General features: G+C 31.9%; 1 protein-coding gene across 1 annotated transcript in view; it reads left to right on the forward strand.

Annotated features, from left to right (window-relative positions):
- Nucleotides 1-22,399, forward strand: part of ADAMTS6 (ADAM metallopeptidase with thrombospondin type 1 motif 6) — a 286,548-nt gene that overhangs the window by 12,980 nt on the left and 251,169 nt on the right. The window contains exons 5-8 of the mRNA XM_081281992.1: nt 6,353-6,521; nt 11,473-11,687; nt 12,243-12,326; nt 12,843-12,988. Of these exons, the coding sequence (XP_081138118.1) occupies nt 6,353-6,521; nt 11,473-11,687; nt 12,243-12,326; nt 12,843-12,988 (614 nt within the window). The remainder of the gene's footprint in view (nt 1-6,352; nt 6,522-11,472; nt 11,688-12,242; nt 12,327-12,842; nt 12,989-22,399) is intronic.

Here is a 22,399-nt window from a genome sequence, read left to right on the forward strand (position 1 = left end):
TAGAGGGTAACAAATATATCTTTATGGTTTTATGTCTTTTAAAAAGAAAAACATTTAAGATCTAAAAAAATTGCATTGATTACTTTGGGCAGCAGGTACAAGTCTGCTGCTTGTCTGATTATAGTCCTTTTGTTCTTTTAAAATTTTTTAAATAAAAAAGAAAGATTTCCCTCAGTGAAAGTGTATGTATGTGTTCTTCTCTTTTTCCTTCCTGTTTTAGGAATTTTGTCATGTGGCTAGATGTGGGGTTTCTTTTCACTTCTTTGCTTGATATTGAATTTAAAGAACCTCCTTTAAAATAAGAAAGTTAAAAAGAATTCCTTAATAATTTTCTCTCCTTATTTCTTTCTTCCCTTTCTCTTTCTGGGACTGGTTTTCTGCTTCTCTTTGTCTCACTCTCTTTCCATCTTTTCCTTTTTTTTTTTTTTTTTTTTTTTTTAAGTGGTGGTGCTGGCAATTGAACTCAGGGCCTTGTGAATGCTAGGCAAGCACTCTACCAAATAAGCTATATCCCCAGCCCCCATCTTTTCCTTTTTTATTCTAGGTTCTATGAGATTTTTCAGTTTTGCCTTTTTTCCCTTCAATTGATTTAAAAGTTAGAGTGGTTATACTTCTAATTTTCAAGAAAACTTTCTTTTCATTATATTCTAACATCATGAAAAGTTATTTTCTCTCAATTGCTGTGAATATAATAAAGACCATTTAGGTAGTTAGAAAAGCCCAGTGACTTCTTAGACTTTCTGTTCATTTAATTATGTCTGCAGTTGTTTTTCTCCCTTTTCCATCATTCATTCATTCATTCATTCATTCACCAAATACCTATAATCACCTACCATCTGATAGGAACAGTTCCTTTTGCTAGGAGTATAACAGTGAACAAAAACCAAATCATTGTTATAATATGGCTCACATTTCAGTGGAGGAGGCTCAAATAAGATAAACAAATAAAAACCATAGCATGTTGGTAGTGATAAGTGCTAAGGAGAACAAGTATTGAACAAAGACTTTAAGGAAAATGAAAAAGGAAATGCTGGTATCTGAGGAATGAGATTTTCAGGTGGAAATATCTTAATTACAGAGGTTTGATCTAAGTGTTTGAGCAACAGTAAGGAGGCCACTGTGGCTACAGCTAAGTGAAGAAGATATAACAGATGAAGTCAAAGGGAACTGGTGGCCAGATGTCAGGTTTTAAAACAGGACAAAATAAATGATAATTCCAAGCTTGAGTTCTGAGCAACTAGAAGAATGTAATAACTATCAACTGAGATGAGAAAGGATTGGGTATTAACAAAGATTGAAAGTTACCTGTGAGGGGTAAGTTGTGGGTATACATCATGAATTCAATTGGACATGTTAAATTTTGGATGTTGTATAGGGTATTGGATATACTTGTCTGGAGTTCAGGGAAAGATATGAATTATAATGTTAAAATGTTTTTAGTCAAAACATTTTAACATTATAATTATATATATATATAATTAAAACAGGAGATTATATAAAATTGCTTAGGAAGGAATATAGGTAGAACAGAGGAGAGGTCTAAGGACTTAGCCTTTGGATATTCCAAGAGGTCAGGGAGGTCAGAGAATGGTGGCAGAAACATCAAAGAACAGAGTAATTAAAAATTTGAAGGAAGACCAGGCAAATGTTCTGGAAAGCAAGAGAATGAAGTATTTCAAAAGGAAAATGCTGCTAGTGAGTTAAAGTATGTTTAACACTAAAACCTGACTTTTTAAATGAGGAGGTCATTGGAAACCTTGACAAAAGTAGTCTTGGTAAAGTCATGGTGGAGTTTGGAAGAGAGGCAAAGACCTGACTGGAGTAGATTTAAGAGGGAGTGGGAGAAAAGATGATATAGGCAGTTATTTCAAGGATTTTTGAAAAGCAAGAAATGGTTAGTAACAGCATGCAGAAGTGGGGTCAGACAAAGTTTTGTTTTGATAGAGATGGAAATGAGTGTGTAGAGAAATGGCAAATTGCTGGACTGAAGTTCTTGGTGGGTAAGAAGGGATGGAATCATCTGCACAGAGGGAATAATTATTCTTAGCCAGGAGAATAGAAAGTTCATGCACAATAACAGGAAAAAAACAGAGTATATGGACGGGGAATGCAGGTAAGTGGATACTTGTGTTTGGGGGAGTTTGTAGGAGGTAGTACAATATTGTCTGTTGGAAGGGAAGTTGGAAGGACAAGGTTGTAAAGGAAGAGAGAGAGAGAGAGAGAGAGAGACAGAGAGAGACAGAGAGACAGAGATAGAGACAGAGAGAAGGAGAAGAAAGCATGAAATATTTATCCAGGAAAGTGTAGAATACTGTATGAACTAGAGAAATATAGTATTGTTGCCTTGGAGTGTTAGGGTAGAGTTGAAATGAGGAATGGTGATATTAAAGTGAAACCATTCACTAGTTGGTATATTTTCACTGGGTAAGTACAGCTATTAAGATGCAGGCCTAGCATAGTTTAATTTAATTAGGGTTGTGGGTTAATGAATTGAGAAAGGGGCATAGGAATTGGAAATAATTGGAAATGATCTGAAGCTGGTTTAGGAGGGAAATGAGCCTATGAAGTGAAGTACTGTGAAAAGCATGAAGATCAATTAATTGAGGCTCTTGATTGGGATAAAAGAACTGTTTCTTGGAGTTGGGATATTAGAAGGGCAGTGCTGGAAAGATAGAAAATGGGAGGCTTGAAATAGAGATTATTGAAGGTTGTAAATATGACAATGATGAAGTCTAGGTTTTGACCATAGGCATGAGTGTCTGAGGTAAGGTGAAGAAGATATTTGAAGGAGAGGAGGTCAAGGAGTTGGGAGGGGAGGGATTAAAGATACCATCTATGTTAATAGTCTGTAACTTGAGTCCATAAATGAAATTCAAGGGGTTTGTGAACTGGAATGGGGAAATTTTACATCTTTTTTTTTTTTTTTACTAATTTTTAACCTTGAAATTTAACATTTCCTTCAATTACAAAATATAGGTACAAATCAATATAGTAATGGCAGTACCTGTGACTTTATCCCCAATAAAAATCACACTCATGTCATGTTGCAGGTTTTGCATATTTTAAAATCATTATTTATATTCATCTGCATTATGAGATAATTTTTATTAGACCCATTAAAGAACTTTTAAAGTGTTAGTAACCATATGACTTAAAGTGTTACATAACCATATGACTCGTAGAATTCAGTGGATGCAGCTTGGGCTTCTTGTAGGAACTAATAGACAGGGAGTGGGGAAATTTGTGAAATTAATTTTGATGATTCTGAGGCAAATAGCTGAATGCTGATGCTGAAGGAAGCAACAGCAGGGCTTTTGCAGGCATGCAGAAATTCCTGGGACTTTACCTTAACTCGGGTCCTCCATATCTGACCTCCAGCCCCTTTCTAATCCTGTAATCTTTCTCCTCTTCTCTTTCTGCAACCTGTGTAACTCCTTGCTGTTTCTTGAATACACAAGGATGCTCCTAGCTAATTCCCTTTTCATTTGCTTTCCCAGTCTCTCTGCCCCTCCCAAGACATTTATTTGGCTTTATGCAGGTTTCTGTTCAAATATCACCTTTTTAGAGAGAATTTCCCCCATCTATTCTAAAATATTTGTATAATGCCCTCACTTTTGATGATTATCTGTCTTTTAAAATAGCCTTTCCCTCCTTTTTCATTTATCACTATCTGGTATATCTTTTATTTATCAAATTAATTAATTTTTTCTAACTCCTCCCACTAGGCAGGAGGCATTCTGATAAGAGTTGACAATTTGGTTCATTGTTGTAGATATCCAAAGCCCATTTGATGAGTGGATAAATAAAATCTTAAACAGTCTTTAGAGGAAAAGCTAATAAAACTATAGTGGTTAGGAGAGTAGTTTCCAAAGACAATCAAATGAATTTGTTATTTAACTTTGCTCCATCTAGTTTCTCATCTGTAAAGTTGTGCTGATGTAAGCACTTATGTCAAAGAAAAGATGGGTAAATGTTTTACAGAATACCTAACATGAACTTTCTGGATTTCTCTTTCAGAAGTTTTTCCATTCTTTAAATTACAGATTTTGTTTACTTACTGCCTTCTGATTCCATTTACTTGCTGTAACATGACTTTCTTATCTGGGCCCTTTCAACTCTCTGCTGCCCAGAGACCACTGTGATTTTAGGAGTAGAGGAGATGGGATCTGAAAATCTGACATACATAACCATATGACTCATAGAATTCAGTGGATGCAGCTTGGGCTTCTTGTGGGGACTAATAGGCAGGAGTGGGGCATGTGTGAAATTAGTTCTGATTATTTTACCCTTTCTGCAGAGTACCTTAGACTTTACTTTCTATACTTCCTATTAATCAAAACTCATATTGAAACTTGCCTCCTTTCTGGAGGTACTGTGCTCAGTTTCCTAGTGCAAACAATGGTGAAAATAATATGAATTAACTAAGGGTGGCTTTATTTTTTGCATTCCTCTACTCATTCGTGTGGGTTATAGGTGACTTCAACTTTATCTGTAAGTTAGAACATTTCCAATTATGTCTTCTCTTTTTTAACAAGCATGTTGTACTTAACATGCATTTCTCTAAATAGGATCTTAGAGAATTAGAATTCAAAGGGATCTTAGAGATTATCTGGACCAGAGGTTTTCAACTATTTTTTCTTTCTTAAAGCAGCAAAATGCTTTTCTCATATGAAATGTTATGTGGAAACTTAATATACAGATTAATAAAAGCACAGCTGATTCTAAACCCCAGAATCCAAGCCCTGTAGGTCTTCCTTTGTTGTCTGGGACAATCCCCTGAGGGCACTTTCATGGAACCCTTAGGGCTCCCCAGAGTGCTGTTTTAAAACCACTAATTTAGACCAACCCTTTCATTTTTCCAGCTGAGGAAATAAGCCCATAGAGTTTGTGTTTTATCCGGTGTTACAGGGTAAATTAGTTGGATTAAGAGCGATCCTCACATGTGCCATTCTTAGGAAAACACTGTTAGACAAGCATGGAAGTTATTATTTTTTGGAAGTTCTTATTTTTGATGCAGGTCAATTTTACCATCTTATTTCTTTTTGTTAATAAAATTCTATTTGAAACCTATTACATATGAGATATTTTCTATGGCTCTGATGCAAAGAAATGGGACATAACATGTTGCCTGTAGAAAGCAAATTATCTAGTTGGGAAGATAAAACATGCAGTTATAAGTTATATAAAATTTAAATAAAACTTTAGGTTTGAGATATAGTAAAACAATGTGGCATAAATTGAGAAAAAATGATATCTAAACTCTAGTAGAGCTCAGAGGAGAGTGAAGGTACTTCATTTGGGCTAGAGAAATTTTTAAATGGGAGATATGATAACTGAGTAGTACTTGGCTTAGAAAATAGGTATAAGGCAATGGAACATTATGAATAATAGCAGATCTTTTTTTACCAGCTCCTTTTCATTCTTCTGTCTAGAATTGGGCAAGTTCTTGACCTCTGAGCCTGTTACTTCATCTGCAAAATGAGAATGCAAGGAATGTATGTTAACTAAGGACATATAAGTTGATGTAACTTCCACCTTAAAATGTCAGTGGTTATCACAATAGAAGTTTATTTCTTCCTTATATCAGTGTTTATATTAGACAGATTTCTAAGAGGTCACTCAGGGACCAGGTTCCTTCTTTCTTTTTTTAGCTCAACTTCCCCTAGATCTTAGGAGCCCTCTCCATTCAATTGGCAGTAAAGAGAGAGTGAATTCCACTGGAAAGGCATTTGAAGGCTGATATACAGCCCTCTGTAAATTTTTTTAATTGGCTAAAACTTATTCACATATCTGTATTTAAACACAGAAAATGTAGCTACATTATATACACAATTTCAATAGTAAATACATTTTAAACAAAAGTAAATAAATTTTAAATAAATAAACATTCACATGGAGGTCTGTCACCTTGAGCAGAGTTGTTAGGAAAGTTGTAGTAGACAATGTATTTATACTTAGTGGAGTGCATAGCATATAAAGGTATTTAAATATCCTTTTTAAAGATTTAGGGACATTTTATACCTTATGGAGTTCAAATAATACATGACAATTTTTATTAATATGTTTTAAACCAGGCACAATGGCATATGCCTTAATCCTAGCTACTTGGGAGGCTGAGGAGGGAAAATCCCAAATTTGAGGCTGGCCTTGGAAATTTAGCAAGATCTTGTTTCAAAAAATGAAAAGGGTGAGGGATATAGCTCAGAGGTAGAATACCCCTGGGCTCAAACCCCAGTACCATTGAAAAAAAAATTTTAGGAGAAGTATCAATTCATTTTTGACTCTTGGTAATAATGATAACAAATGTTTAAAATGATTGTTCTTCTTGGTAATCTTTGTTTATTTTTTTTAGCATGGTATTATTGCTACAGAAGATGAAGAATATTTTATTGAGCCTTTAAAGAACACCACAGAAGATTCCAAGCATTTTAGTTATGAAAATGGCCATCCTCATGTTATTTACAAAAAATCTACCCTTCAACAACGACATCTCTATGATCACTCTCATTGTGGGGTTTTGGGTGAGTGTGTAGGTTTTGGAAATAATATTGTATTGTATTGCCCCTTTTTCTTCTGGAAAATATAGTAAGGAAATAATTACTTAATAATAAAAGTAAATAGGAATTTGAGTAATTAGACATATGTACAGGGCCCTCTTAAAAGTTGTCATATATCAGTAATTTAATTAATTAATTAAAAAATATTTTTAGCTGTATATAGACACAATACCTTTACTTTTGTTTTTATTTAGTTTTTTTATGTGGTGCTGGGGATCGAACCCAGTGCCTCAGACATGAGGCAAGCACTCTACCACTGAGCCCCAACCCCAGTCCCCAGTAATTTTAAATCAATCTGGAAGCTCTTTAAGAAGTCCTTAAATGTAAGTCTGTATAAAATTTGACACCTTTTTTTCTTTGAAGGGAAAAAAACATCATCTTATTTTATTCAGGTAATGGTTACAACTTGCATGAAGAAGTGTTCCATTGTACTCTGTACTATTTAGTTAGTTTGCTAGTTTCCTGCTAGTAGCAGGAATCTAGACACTTGAATAAGACTTGAAGAGTCATAAGGTAGTTTTCAAAGATAGAGATGGCACTGAATTAGGGAACTATGTGGTACATGATAGAGACAACAAACCTAGACTTTATTGATCAAGGAAATCTTCATGGAAGAAGTGACTTCTCAGCTAAGATATGAGGTCTACCATCTCCTGGAAGGTAGGTGGGCAAATGTAGAATGATCGGTGACTAGACTGTTCCACATAGAGGAAACTGCATTTTCCAAGGTCCTAAGCAAAAGAGAGAATGTCACATTCCAGAAACTGACAGTACATGTAATTGGATATTAGAATGTGGACTGGAGAGATGGAGATGAGGTTCATGGTAGTTGAGGGGTGTGGTTGTAAGCAATGAGACATGAAAGATAAGGTCAACATGAAGGGCTTATAAATCATATGAAGTAATTTGTTTACCCTGAGTATGCTGGAAACACACTAATAGGTTTTAAGTAGGAGGAATGACATAATCAGATTTATTTAAAAAAAAAAGAGTATAAGTAGCTGTGTGGAGACTGAATTAGAGGAGAGCAAGACTAGAGGCAGGAAGTTAGGAAGATGTTAACATAATGATAGGAAAACTTAAGAGACAAAGGCCACTTAAACTGAATCCACTTAAAACATGAAACAAAATTCCTTATAATAAGTAAAAGGTTTGATTTAGTCTTTATATTGACTTTTATTAGTCATTATGGAAATAAGTTTATTCATTATGGAAATTATTTTATCTTGTATTTAATAAGACTTAGGCCATAAGTACAACTATATATAAATAAATTCCTTAAAAGCTAGGATTCAAATATTTAGTTGTTTGTTTGGATATAAAATTTTCAATAAAATAACATACTTCTCTTTATGAATATAAAGAAGATAACTTCTCACACAAAAAAATTTCAATATTTTATCGTATTCTGAAAGGCATCTCTTAATTTTGATATTCAAATTATTCTCTTTCGTGGTGCCAATACATTATTTGAACTCTGGCAGACTTTATATTTCAGTGGTTTAGGCATGAGTCAAACACAAATTTTTATTGTTATAAAATTCTTCCCATTTGGGGGAAGATTTTCTTCTTTTCTTCCCATCTCTCCTCTGCACTATTATTGTCTCTTGCCTGGACTACTGTACTAACTTTCTATAACCTGTCTCCAGGTTCATAGTCCTGTTTTTAGTCAACTCTGTCTCCTAGATCTGACCTGTTACACTTTTAGACACTTCACTGGCCTTCCCATTAGTGGCAATATGGTAGTAGTTCCCTGAGTTCCAGGAATTGTTACTAGATGCCATTGGTGAAAAAACTATTTTATGTTTAGTTACTTTGGGAAGTGTCTGGTCAAGAACTTGATTGTGATACTATCTCAACAGCATAGGTCAAGCAAGAGATAGGAATTTGTAGACATATATTGCCAATTAGCTTGTTATGAGTAATCAAGTTTATATCAAAATATAGGATATAAAAGCACTGTTGACACTGGACTCAATGATCTCATATCCAGATATGAATTTTTCCATTATAATTAGATTCAATAGATGCGTTTTAAATGATTTTTATGGAAGTAATATCTGTTCTCTTTGGAATAGTTAGAGAATAGAGGAAAAAAGAAAAAAACATTAAAATGAAAATTATTGTTATTCTTGCATCCAGAGATAACTGAATTTTCTTTTAGTCCATCGACATAGATAACATTATGTCTCTATACCTACATTATTTACTTATGTATCTACTAAATAAATATTCATTTAGCACTATGTGCAAAGCTATTCTAGGTGCTGAGGATGCATAAATAAATAAAGAAGAAAAGATTTTTACTGTCATGGAGCTTATATTCTAGTGAGGAAGGACAATTAACTAAATAGGTAAATGAACTAATAAATATATGACCAACTATCAAGAAATAATAAATGCCATGAACAAAAAATAAAGCAGGTTAATTAAATAATTGTGAATGGCTATATATATTCAAACATTTTGATATTGATCAAAATGTTAAAATCTTGTTTCAGATGGCAGTGAATATGTTGGTTTTGAGAAAAAGTTACTGGTATATATGGTTATGGAGCAATGTTTTCTTAATATCTCTGATCTATCTGAAATTAAATTGAGCAAAGCAAATGTATCATTTTTTTTGGTAAATTTTATTTAGTTGTAGATGGACACAATATCTTTATTTATTTATATATTTTATGTGGTGCTGAGGATCAAATCCAGTGCCCAGATGTATTTTTAAAATTTTTTTTTTTTTTAGTTGCAGATGGACACAGCTTTATTTTATTTTATTTTATTTTTTTTTTTTATGCAGTGCTGGGTATTGAACCTAGTAACTCTCACATGCTAGGCAAGTGTTCTACCATTGAGCCACAACCCCAACCCCCAAACGTCTTTTTTTTTCTTTACTTCTAGATGGACACAATACTTTTATTTTACTTATTTATATGTGGTGCTGAGGATCAAACCCAGTGCCTCACACATACTAGGCAAGTGCTCTACCACTGAGCTACAACCCCAGTCCAGCAAATGTATCTTTACTAATCTTTATGTTGGAGCAAAACAGATCAATCTTTTATTCTCATGTACAGCTAAAAATATATTAGTTACAGGTCATTAAGCTTAACATTAAGGAGTCAATTAATTATTTATAAATGTAGATATAGTTTCATAATGAGCTAACCATTCTGTATTAATTCAGTTTTTAAAATGCAATTGAGCTCTCTTGATTTTAGTCATTCCATATGTCTGTATAAATAATATCAAATATATAATAATATTTGGTATATACAATGTGTCATTGATGGACAATCATAAACACAAAGATGTAGAATTTATATTTAAAGAATTTGTAGTCTGATAGAGTGATAGCCAAGCAAACTACCAATTTAAAAAAAATAAAAAGTTTTAAAATTATGACAATGAGAATGGTGATATTGATAATAGCAGTGCCTTATACTGAATACTTATCAAATGAGAACTAACATTGCTACCTGTTTAGTACCCAATCATGCTAAATTCTTCTTTCAATACTTAAGATAAAGAGAAATTGAATACATTGGAGTAATGGCCAAAGGTTGGAAATTAAACTCATATTTAAACACTTAATCTGTTTAGCCAGAGAAAGAGAAAACTGGGCATGACTTGAATACATGAATGATTATATGATCACAGAGGACTAGGCAGGAGGAATTGGAGTTTTATTGATACAGGAAAGATTTGGCAGTTTCACAACAGTATTGCCACAAACATAGTGGCTTAAGCAACAAATATTTATCCTCTTATAGTTTTTATAGGTCAGGAACCCATGTGGATGAGCCATCTACTCAGCCTAAGACAAGCTGGATTCTCATCTGGAGAAGAATTTTTATTTCTCCTTTCCCATGGATCTTTGTAGTATTCAGTTCTTTCTGGATTGGGTAGCTTTAGTTTTTGGCTTGTTTGCCAGAGGCAACCTGCAGTTTTTTGCCAAGGGTTCACCAATATGGTTGGTTGCTTTCACCAAGCCAGCAAGGGAGAGACACTAGACTGGTGCTACAGTATTATTTAACATAATTATGTAACATACATTAATTTAATTTTTCCTAACTATCTTTTTCAATAAGAAAGGTTAGAAGGATTTTCAGATCAAATATAAGAATATGGAAGTGAGTATGCAGACAACCTCTACCTGCTCAAGTTTTTCAAATGAAGATGAATATACACAAGGCAGTATTTGCAAATGCCATGGAACTAAAAGGTTTCCTTATACTGAAGGATGTATGATAATAGACACCAAATGTGGTTTAAAGCAAATTGTGTTGGAATCTTTCAACTCTTGTTTTAATGCTCCTTATCTCTAGACTTTGGAAAAGGAATAATTTGTGTACTCTGTTAGCATAAATAGTAACTGCAAAATTATGTAGAACAATTAATTCATAGTCATTTAAATTGTGATTTCTAAAATAATAGAATTGGTTTTAATTAAGATAGTTTAATAAAAGCATTTTACTTCAAAATAAATGCTCAGAAATAACTTAGGAGTAGATTTTTGCTGTATCATTGTTTTTTTTGTTGTTGTTGTTTTTTTTACCAGAACTACTTTAGGCTGTTTCTAAAGTTTATGCCTTAGTTGCTTTTAAAATAAGTGATTCTTTAGAGTATGTATTTTAAATTTAAAAGTATTATGATATAATTACTCACTGGAATAATAGGAAATGATTATTTGAAAAATGTTTTACTATTAATTCATTTACAGATTTATTTTTATGAGTATTTGAATGTTAGTCTTAAATTTTTAAAGATACTACTGCATTTCTTCATTCCCTTTCTTAATTTTGAAAAATCATAATACATTAGAAAATTTATGAGAAGTTTATCTAAATGAAAGATCTATAAATAAGTATGTTTAATTAGTGATTTTATCTGAATTGGTTAATTGTTCTTATTGTAGACCTCACAAGAAATGGCAAACCTTGGTGGCTGAATGACACATCATCTGCTTTTCCTTCTTTGCTGCCAACTAATGACACACATATTCACCACAGACAGAAGAGATCAGTGAGCATTGAGCGGTTTGTGGAAACATTAGTAGTGGCAGACAAAATGATGGTGGGCTACCATGGCCGCAAAGATATTGAACACTACATTTTGAGTGTGATGAATATTGTAAGTTTGAACTTTCTATATACTGGTTTACTTAGTAGTTTGTTGTACTTTGTACTAAGTTCATAGATTTTTACTAGGAAATAAATGATCATAAGAATTCATCTATCTAAAATTGTAGAGAGATTTTTTGGAGCTTGAGATTCAATTCAGGGCCTCATGCATGCTAAGCATGTGCTCTATCACTGAGATACAGCCCAAGAATTGGCCTATTAATGTTCAAGTTCCATAGAAAATAAACTTAAAGATAATCTTATTGTTAATTTTTAGATGATATGTTTTTAATGGGTTATTAAGTCTTGTTTAAAATGTTTTATATAACTTGAAATATCAGCTTACCCTTTAATTACTGTGTTATAGTTCATCTCTAGGAAAAAATATTTCTTGAGGTAGACTGGTAAAATCTTTTACCAAGGCATCTTGAATTTTAAACAAGATAGCATTAAAAATATATTTTCATATATACAATGGGCATACTTTTTTTAATCAGATAGAATCAAACTATGATCCTATGATTTTTGTCTGACTTTGTGTCTTTTCTTATTTTTTGGAGGTCAGGTTGCCAAACTTTATCGTGATTCCAGCCTAGGAAACGTTGTGAACATTATAGTGGCGCGCTTAATTGTTCTCACAGAAGATCAGGTAAGAAAGAATTAGTTTTAAACCTAAACCTCTTAGGCTATGGAGTTATTTATTATTAAATAATATATTTCCTTATTTGTCCTCTTAAGAAGTCATAGTTGATTTTGATTTTTAGCTCTAAACATTTAATGTTTTAAGCAAATTTTAAATACTTTATAAGAATATACCTCTTAAGTCTTGTTAAAACTATGTATATATGTGTATTAGCTATGTTAACATAGTATACGGATGAGCATATGAGCATTTGCATGGTATACTTTATAACAATGTTTTTTTTGGTTTGTATGCTGATAGCCTCACATATATTCACATTATAATTAAAGCTGTAACTGGAAAGAATGTTCAATAATATACTAAATGAACTCTAGGTCAGATATTATAGAGATCAAAATTGGCATGAGATTATTCCTAGAAACCACTGCTTCTAATTATAGTCCCACTTTAGTCTTCAAAAGTTTTAACAACTGACCTTAGCAATTTGTTTGGAACATTTCTGGTATGCATGTTGTATTGCAGCCAAACTTGGAGATAAACCACCATGCAGACAAGTCCCTCGATAGCTTCTGTAAATGGCAGAAATCCATTCTCTCCCACCAAAGTGATGGAAACACCATTCCAGAAAATGGGATTGCCCACCACGATAATGCAGTTCTTATTACTAGGTATGGTTTGTTGCAAGTATTTTTCCTTTGATTATTGTTTGTTTGATATTATAACTATATTTAGCTCTATCTGAAGCCTTATTCAGGTAATGAGGATAGAAAAAGCAAAATGGCTATTTCTTTTTTACTACTGAGAAATAATGTATTATTAATATCTTGACATTAAATGAACCAAATAAGAAACAAGAGGAGATTAAGGTTTGACCTAGAAATTAATAAATAACTTTCCTTCTACTGATTAAGTCCTACTCATAATGTTTAATTAGAAGCACATATATGATTGATTAATTGAACAAAATACTTACAAAAAGCAACATTTAAAAGTATAAGAAAATGTCTATTTTAAAAATAAAGCTGTGACTCTAGGTTATAAAATATATTAAATATTCTTACCTCCAAGTTGTGTTAGTTTATGTAAATTTATTAAAGGGGAGGAGAATAATGGTAGTTACACAATTTACTTATATGATTATCTATTTAAATTTTAATTAAGATATATAAAGAAGATTTATTATATTATGTGTTAAACAGCTTTTCTCTCAAGCAAAATTATTAACTGGACAATAACTGAAGGAATTCATATATTGATTTCTAGTTTTAAAAACTGCATTCAAATGTTTTTTTTTTATTCTTAAAGCAACAACTCTGTGAAGTAGATAGTATTATCTTCCTTATGTTAGAAAAGAGAAAACATTCAAAATAGTTAAGTATGTTTCTCAAGGTCACTCAGCTAAGTGAAAGAGGACTCAACTCTGATGATCTTGTCTTCCTTGACTATCCTATCTTAGTTTATTTGTTTACTTAAGTTTTGGAGAATCTGTTTATGTTCCCCAGGCTGGTCTCAAACTTCTGAGTTGAAGCCTCATTTTCCTGAGTAGCTGTAACTTCAGATGTGCATCACCATGAGTGGCTTTGTTTTAGTTTTTTTATATTCTAATTGTGGTTGGTCAGAAACGTTATGCTTAAATAATTTTAAGTGTATCTTTTGACCTTTTTCCAGTATTTAAAAATAAAAGACAAAATAAAGTAACAGTAGCAAGCAAGCAAAGTGAAAACACTATTCTGCCTTGGCTGAGTGAAATAGCTTTTTTTGTTACTTTAATTATTTCTCATAATTTGCAAGGCAGTATGTACCAGATGCATTATCTGTGGTGTGCTCATTGACTCTATGTTAAGTTCTATGGATGGAGTATAAAGTACATGGGATCAGAATCTTAAACTGAGTAACATAATTTTTAGAATAAATTCTCTGTTTAATGAACTGCAGAATTTAAGTTTCTGAATCTGTTTGTTTCATTGACTTCCTCTACTTGGCATTATAAACCAGAAATTTTTGTTTATGACCAGTTTGCTGAAAAAGACAACATTATATGGTTTTATGTTCATATGTATTGACACATTAGTCTGATTAATTCTGCAGTTTCGTGAGTCTTGTAGTCTGGAATGTTCCTAATATATACTTAAGGAATTAAAAATCTAGGACTTGTGCTAATGAAAAGCTTTGTGTTTAAAAAAAAAGTTAGATACGATTAGTGTTGATGAAATTACTAGAGGAAAATATCTGATGTATATAGTTTACAAAATTTCATAGATATTTACATGGCTTTTTTGTTTATATTGTAAAACACTTCTTCACACAAAATGAGACTTCACATTTTTATTTTGTATCTATATTGGATTTTTATCTTTTGCAGCAAATGGCAGCAGTTATACCAAGGGTGCATATTTATAAGTATTCAAGTAGTGAGCTAGATCTGGGCAGTTAGCCACCCTTTCCTTGCACTGACAACATTCAGCTGTACACTTTGTTACTCTGAATTGGCCTAGATATTTTTTAAATTTTTTTACGGAGCTCTTCCTTGCTTCTGTAAGCTACTTTGAGTGCCTTTTTTGATGTTTGGGATTTTAACATAACATTTTCTCCTTAATTTGTCTCTAATGATTAGAAAAGTACTAGAAATGATGTTAGGATTTAATAGGACAGTTTAGAATTTGGATCTCGTATCATTTTAGATTGGCTAATGTAGTAGAGATTAGAAAAATGCCTCTTTTGTGACAGAGTATTTCATTTAATTGTTACTAAAGTCTCAAAGTAATTTTTAGCCTATTTAATAGTTTATAATAGGGCTACAGAGTGACTAATCGAAAGAGATGACTATCATCTTTGTTATTTAGATAGTTATTTTTCAGAGAATGGAAGGAAGTTATCAGTGCTCAACTCTCCCTTATATATTTTTTATTTGTAAAACTGGGTATGTTTAAATCATAGTGCTACTTTTAATAAAAATAATTCTGAGAATTCTATAGATGATTTTTATATTAATGTTGAAAACTGCTTCATATGACTCACTTATCAATATTCAGTGTTGTGACCCCTCCTTTTATAGTTATTATAGATAATAATTTATTTTTGCTCAAAATATCAGCTCACTAGGAAGAATAATATGTTATTACATAGGAAGTATAAAGATTCATTAGGAATTCCAGGATAAAACTGATAGTTTATCTCCCAAGGCCAAATTTTATCCCAAGGCGTTAAATGTTATCTCCCTTTACCAAATGATATCTTATTGTCTTATTTTATTGATTTAAATTTGAAACTGTGCTCTGCACAGTTATCAGATAATTCTTACTAGACATAAAGAAAATAAATTTATTGTTGCTTTTTTCTATTATTAATAGTATTTAAGTAACATCAATGAACATATTACAATTATTTGTGTATACATATACTTTTATTTTTATGTACATATATTTCATATGTCCACATACATATATGTGTATGTATACACACAAATATACTATATGGATACACTATTTTACATATAGCTAACAGAGATTAATGATATAAAATATAGTGAAAATCTGTTTTTACCACCCAGATTTAGCAAATCTGAACATTATGCAGCTTTGTGTCACTTCCTAAAATAGTATTCAGTTACCTCTCTGTGGTGTAGTAACTGCCTGAAATCTTAGTTCTGAATACCAGGGTTAGTGCTATAATATAACTGTGGAAATATGGCAATGCTTCCATATATTGTTATATTCCACAAATTACATTATATTTTAAATAAACATGAATAGTAGAATAATGAAACTAGTCTTTCATTTTTTTGTGATTTTAATGTAAGATATCAGTATTAATAATTTGTATTGTTTGCTTCCATAGAGTAGATTTATTGAATGATTTAACAGTTGATAGTATTCACCTAAATCAGCTTGATGTTTGGTAACTCTTTTTTGAACAATGGAATATAACAATATATAACTACTGGGCTGGGAATGTGGCTCAAGCAGTAGCGCGCTCTCCTGGCATGCATGTGGCCCGTGTTCGATCCTCAGTACCACATACAAACAAAGATGTTGTGTCCACCGAAAACTAAAAAATAAATATTAATAAAAATCTCTCTCTCTCTCTTTAAAAAAATATATATAACTAGATCAAGAAATAATAATACTTTGTACTTCAAACTCTAGAAACATAATTTAAGAGGGCAAAGTAGGACAGTATTTATACAGTTAAGAAGTTACTTGTTTCAAAACTTTCAAGTTATGTTTATTAATATTTGTATTTTGTTGCTTTTATAAATTATTTTTAATTGACAAAAATGTATATATTTATGGTGTAGGGCATGGTATTTTGACATATGCATACATTGTGAGATGTCTAAATCAAACATTAGATTGGCCTGCATTATCTCACATACTTCATTAAGCTTTGTACTGACAAGCTGCAATTAACAGATGCTTAGGAATAAATACTGGCAATTTGACATATTATTTAAGTTATTTTTATTTCCCTATAAAGTCAGGAAATAAGCTTAAAATCACCATGAGTTTAAAGTCAAGCCAATGTCTAAATTTATTTTGTTCAAGAAATCCATACATAGTCTGAAGTTCATTAGGATTTAGAGACAGTTTGTACTAGCATTTATGTTTAGTAATTCATGTGAACAGACTAGTGCATACATTTCTTAGCGTTCTGTTCTATGAAGTATGAGAAACATTATTTTTCCATTTTAAGATATTAATACATAGTCATTTATTTTCTTAGGGTAGGAATTAGAGCCTCAATCCTGTTTTTGGACAAAAACTTTATTGAAATCTAATTCATAGACCACATGTTTACTCATTTAAAGTACAATTCAATGTTTTTTAGTATATTCACAAGTTTCTGCAACCACCACTATAATTAATTTTAGGATGTTCTCTCTGTCCTAAAGGATTCCCTTTATTCCTAGCCCTTCCTTTGCTCCAGTGTAGGCAACTTCAGATCTAACTTTCCGTCTGTATAGTTTTGTCTGTTCTGGACCTTTCATATAAACAGAATTATATAATATATGAATATTTTTGTGTGATTTACTTCTTTTACTTGGCAAAACATTTTAAAGGTTCATCAGTGTTCTGGAATGTAGTAGTATTGCTTTTCTCTTTTTAATTTTCATTTTTGTAGTGCTGGGAATTGAACCCAGGCCTTCATACATGCTAGGCAGCAGCTCTACCCCTGAACTACATCCATAGCCCTGCTTTCCTTTTACTAGCCTAAATTTTCAAAAACTCAAGGTACCTAACTTTTAAGAATGCCTTTGTTTATAGGCTTTTTCAGTTATTATACTTGAATGATCTTTCATTAGTGAAATCACAGGACTTATAAATATATCTTAAAATCTGATGCAAAAATTGCACACAAAGTCAAAATAATTTGGTCTTTAATTAAAGTGGGCATATTTATCCTCTTAAGGGGTCATGACTGTTTACTTGGGTATTGCTGGATTATAAAGGAATTAGAATTTTCAATGTCAGTCAACCAATGTTTTTAGATAGGCATTTAAAAATAGCTATAAATATGGTTTCTTGGCATGTAATGTATTGATTTAAACAAGTTTTCTTAGTTTTTAAAGATAGTGTCTATTGGAATTATGTATTGGCTTCATAATTATATATGAGAACAGATAGAAGAAAGGGAGATTAAATGTAGTACATTAACATTTATTTGGTATTCACTAAGAATTTTTTTAATCCTCAAGGAAATGCCAGTTAAATAAATATCTTATGACCTATTAATAAGCATTTAAGACTGTGTTAAGTTACCCAGTACTGAAAAAAAAACTCTTAGGTTTATAGACAGCATAGAAATATTAATGCAGAGTGTGGACAAGTTGATTGTGGTATTTGGACATTTTTAAGCATTTGTTATTTTCTTACCACTAGATTCCCATCATTCCTACCCATCTCCACTGCTCAAAACCCTCTTCTTGTTTCTTCAGTTTCTTTTCCTTTTTCCCCTGCCTTTTTGGTTTCTTATTCAAAAGTGTTTATGTAGATTCACTTTCCATTCCAGTCTCAGTCTATGACAAAGTGGAGTGACTGTAAATTGGGACATTCTTGTTGTGTATTTTACAGTGCTGGGGATTGAACCCTGGCCTTGTGTAAGCGATGCAAATGCTGTATTGCAGAGTCATAATCCTACCCCATAATTGGGACAATTTTAAGAGTGAAAGTGGGTCAGACTTGGAGAACCGGCACAAACTAAGATCTGGCAAAACAGGATTATGTTTTTATTATTATCCCAGGCATTACCTATGTTCCTGAAACTTTAACTAAAGATGGAAATAAGATTCTTTTCTATCAGTGCCTGAGGTTGACTAAGTACATTGCAATTTAGTGAGTTATTTTTGTTCATACCCTGACAAAAACACTGTGGCTTACTTGCAGTGGTTGTCTGGAAGTGAAGAAGGATGTATTGTAATCAACAGTTAGAGAAATAGAAACTTTAGTACTTACGTTGGTTTTATGGATGTAATGAAATAGGCATATAAACAAGTGCTTGTTATGTGCCATATGCTTATGAGCTTTACAGATACTTAATCATTTAATTCTTAAATAACTGCATGAAATAGGTACTGTTATTGTCTTCTTTTCATAGATGAGGAAGTTGAGGCACAGGAAAGTTAAATGATTGGCAAGGTTATATAGTAATTAGCAAAACCAAGATTTAAGCCAAACCAGGTATTATGGCTACAGAGTCCTTTTAGGAGGAAGCATAAAATTATTCAACAAAAAAATTGTGTGGGGAACCTTTAGTAATATTTGGACCTGTAGTAGGCCAACTTCTAAGATGACCCCAAAGATCTCCACCTCCTGGTGTTTGTGACCTTATATAATCACCTCTTCTTGATTGTGGGCTACACCTAGTGAAATGGCATTTTCAGTAGTCTTCCTGCTCAAGTACAAGGTCTGTCTCTTCATTTATTAATGTTTTTTTTTTAATTTCTCTTAGTAGGGGTCTGTGGTTTTCAGTGTTTTTACATGTTTGATCATATTTTTTATGTTATTGGGAATGATATTATTTCTAAAATTTCATTTAAAATTGTCACTGGTATATAAAATAGAGTTGATTTTTATATATTGATTTTATATCCATAATCTTGCTAAATTAATTTATTAGTTTTATTAGTTTTTAAAATCATTTCCACTGGATTTTCTATAAAGATGATCATGTTGTCTGAAATTAAAAACAGAATCACTTCTTCATGAATGAATTTTATATCTTTTTCCAGTCTTATTGTTCTAGCTAGAATATCTACTATGATGTTTAATGAAGTGAGAATTGACATCCTTATCTTGTTCCTGATCTTAGTGGGGAAAGAATTCTCTTTCATCATTAGCTGTGAATTTTCTTTAACGTCTTTTATAAAGTTGAGTAAATTTAATTCTAATCCTACTTTGTTGAGATTATTTATCAAAAGTGGATGTTGGAGTATATTAAATGCCTTTTTTATATCATTTAAAATGGATGATCTTCTTTTTAAAAGTTTATTAATGCAGTGAATTACATTGATTGCTTCAGAATGGTGAACCAACCCTGCATTCCTGGAATAAACCCAATTTGGTCATGATATATTATTCTTTTAATATATTTAGATTTGATTTGACATTTTTTTATATTTGTGTTTATGAGAGGTGTTGTTATATGGTTTTCTTATATCTTTGATTTTGTATTAGATATTATTGACGATGCAAACTTAGGGAATATTTTCAACTTTGCAATTTTATGGAAGTGTATGGTTGGGGTTATTTCTTCCTCAAATGGTTTATAGAATTCATCAGTGAAACTATCTGGTTTGGGAGTTTTCTATGTGGAATGAATTTTAAAGTATCAATTAACATTGTTTAATAGATACAGGGCTATTTAGTTTTTTTTAAAATTGTTGTTATTGGTTTGTTTCTTCTCATGGTGCAGAGCTCTGTAGACCTTGGGCTTGTTAAACTGCTAATAAGCAAGTGTTCTTCTAAGGCTGAGCTATACCCCTAGCTCTAGGTTATATTCTTCAATGAGCTTTGATAGTTTGAGTCTTTCAAGGATGTATTTATTCCTTCTAAGAGGTGGTTATATTGGCATAATTGTTCTTAATATCTATGGAATGTATAATAACATCAACTTTCTTTATGATATTGATAAGTTTTGTCTTGTCTCTCCTCCTCCCAGTGACTCTAACAGATTTAATGATCATATCAAATTTTGTCTATAACTTTTAGTCTTGCTTTTCTATTTTCTATTTCATTGATTTTTGCTATGATTTCTACTTGATTCAGACTTAATTTGCTCTTATTTTGTGGTTTCTTCTAGTGGGAGCTGTGGTTATTAATTTGAGACCTTCCTGTTTTTCTTACATAGGTCTTTCTAATACAGATGTTTAGTGTTATAAAAATTTCACATAAACATATCTTAATTTCATCTTATGAATTTGGTTATGTTGTATTTTCACTTCAGTTCAAAAATACTTTCTAATTTCCTTAGATTATGGTTTTTTTTTTACATATAGCTACTTAGAATTATGTTATTTACTTTCAGATATTTGAGACTTTCTCCCCAGAAGTCATTTTTATTTCTAATTTAGTTCCACTGTGATTAGAGAATAGACTTTATATGAGAAATACTTTTCAGTTTATTTAGACTTGTTTTATGGCCTAGAATATGTGCATTCTGCTATTGTTGGATGGAATGATATGTATATGTCAGTTTAATTTGGGTGACCATGTTGATTAATCCTTCTTTTCCTTTATTAATTTGAACAATTTGATTATGATGTATGATTAGAATAATTTCTTCAAGTTTAGGATTGTTGAGTTTCTAAAATTTGATTTAATCAAACTCTGAAATTTCAGCCCATTAATTTTTCAGTATATATTTTTTTTGTTCAGCCCCCTCCCCTTCCTTTGGTGATTCCAAATGCACATATGTTTGGCTGCTTAAAGGCAGCTCACTGATGCTCTGTTTATTATTTTGTACATTTCCTCTTCTCTATATCTTTCATTTGGGGCAGTTTCTATTTTTGTGTCTTCAAATTTATTTCTTTTCTGTAATACCAATCTATCCTGATTCTGTTTAATTTTTTCAATTAATTTAGTAGTAGGATAATTTTTTGCATCTCTGGCAATTTAATTTTTTTGCATCAACATCTTTATGTAGGCTTTACAAAACATGCATATATATTTTAAAATACTTATCTGATGAATGTATTATCTGCATCAATTATAAGTTGGTTTTGATTAATTTGTTATTGCTTTATTATGTACTATATTCTCCTGCTTATTTGAATAGTTGGTAATTTTTGATTAAATGCTAGACATTGTCTTCTTCTACTCTCTTGTATTTCTATAAATATTCTTGAGCTTTGCTTCTGGTATAAACTATTTGAAAACTGAATCTTTTGTATCTTTCTTTTAAAATTTGTTATATGGAACAGGAGCAGTGCTCACTCGCATAGGGTTGATTTTTCTACCAAACTTAGGCAAATTCATGAAATTTTCCAGTTCAGCTGGTGATATATATAATGTTATAATCTCGTATATAATGTTATGTATGTTCTATAATGTTCTATAATGTTGTGTATGGTCTGGGCATTGTTACAGCTCCTTCTTTGGGAGATCCTTTTTCTTGCCTTCCATACTTCTCTCACATTCATGCGCTGATAGGTACTCAGGTGAATTGTCAAGGGAACCCTCTGTAAATCACCAGAATTATCTCTTTCAGTAGCTTTTCTGTTCCTGTACTCAGTCCTGTAAATTCTAGTTAACTTGGTTTTTCATATTTTCTGCTTTCTCTTCAACTCAAAGTCCATTGAGTTCTGCCTTATTGTCCTCTCTGTGCCTTGGCTTCAAAATTCTCAAGGTAGTAAGCTGGGACAATCTTAGGACTCACTATGGTTACTTTCCCTTTTCTCAGAGATCATTGTCCTTTCTTGTGAAGCAGGGCAGGTACCTGGGATTGAACTCAGGGGCACTTGACCACTAAGCCATATCCCCCGCTCTATTTTGTATTTTATTTAGAGACAGGGTCTCACTGTGTTGCTTAGCACCTCACCATTGCTGAGGCTGGCTTTGAACTTGCCATCATCCTGTCTCAGC

This window comes from Spermophilus citellus, assembly GCF_964194105.1.
Source record: "Spermophilus citellus genome assembly, chromosome: 1".
NCBI classification, from domain to species: domain Eukaryota; kingdom Metazoa; phylum Chordata; class Mammalia; order Rodentia; family Sciuridae; genus Spermophilus; species Spermophilus citellus.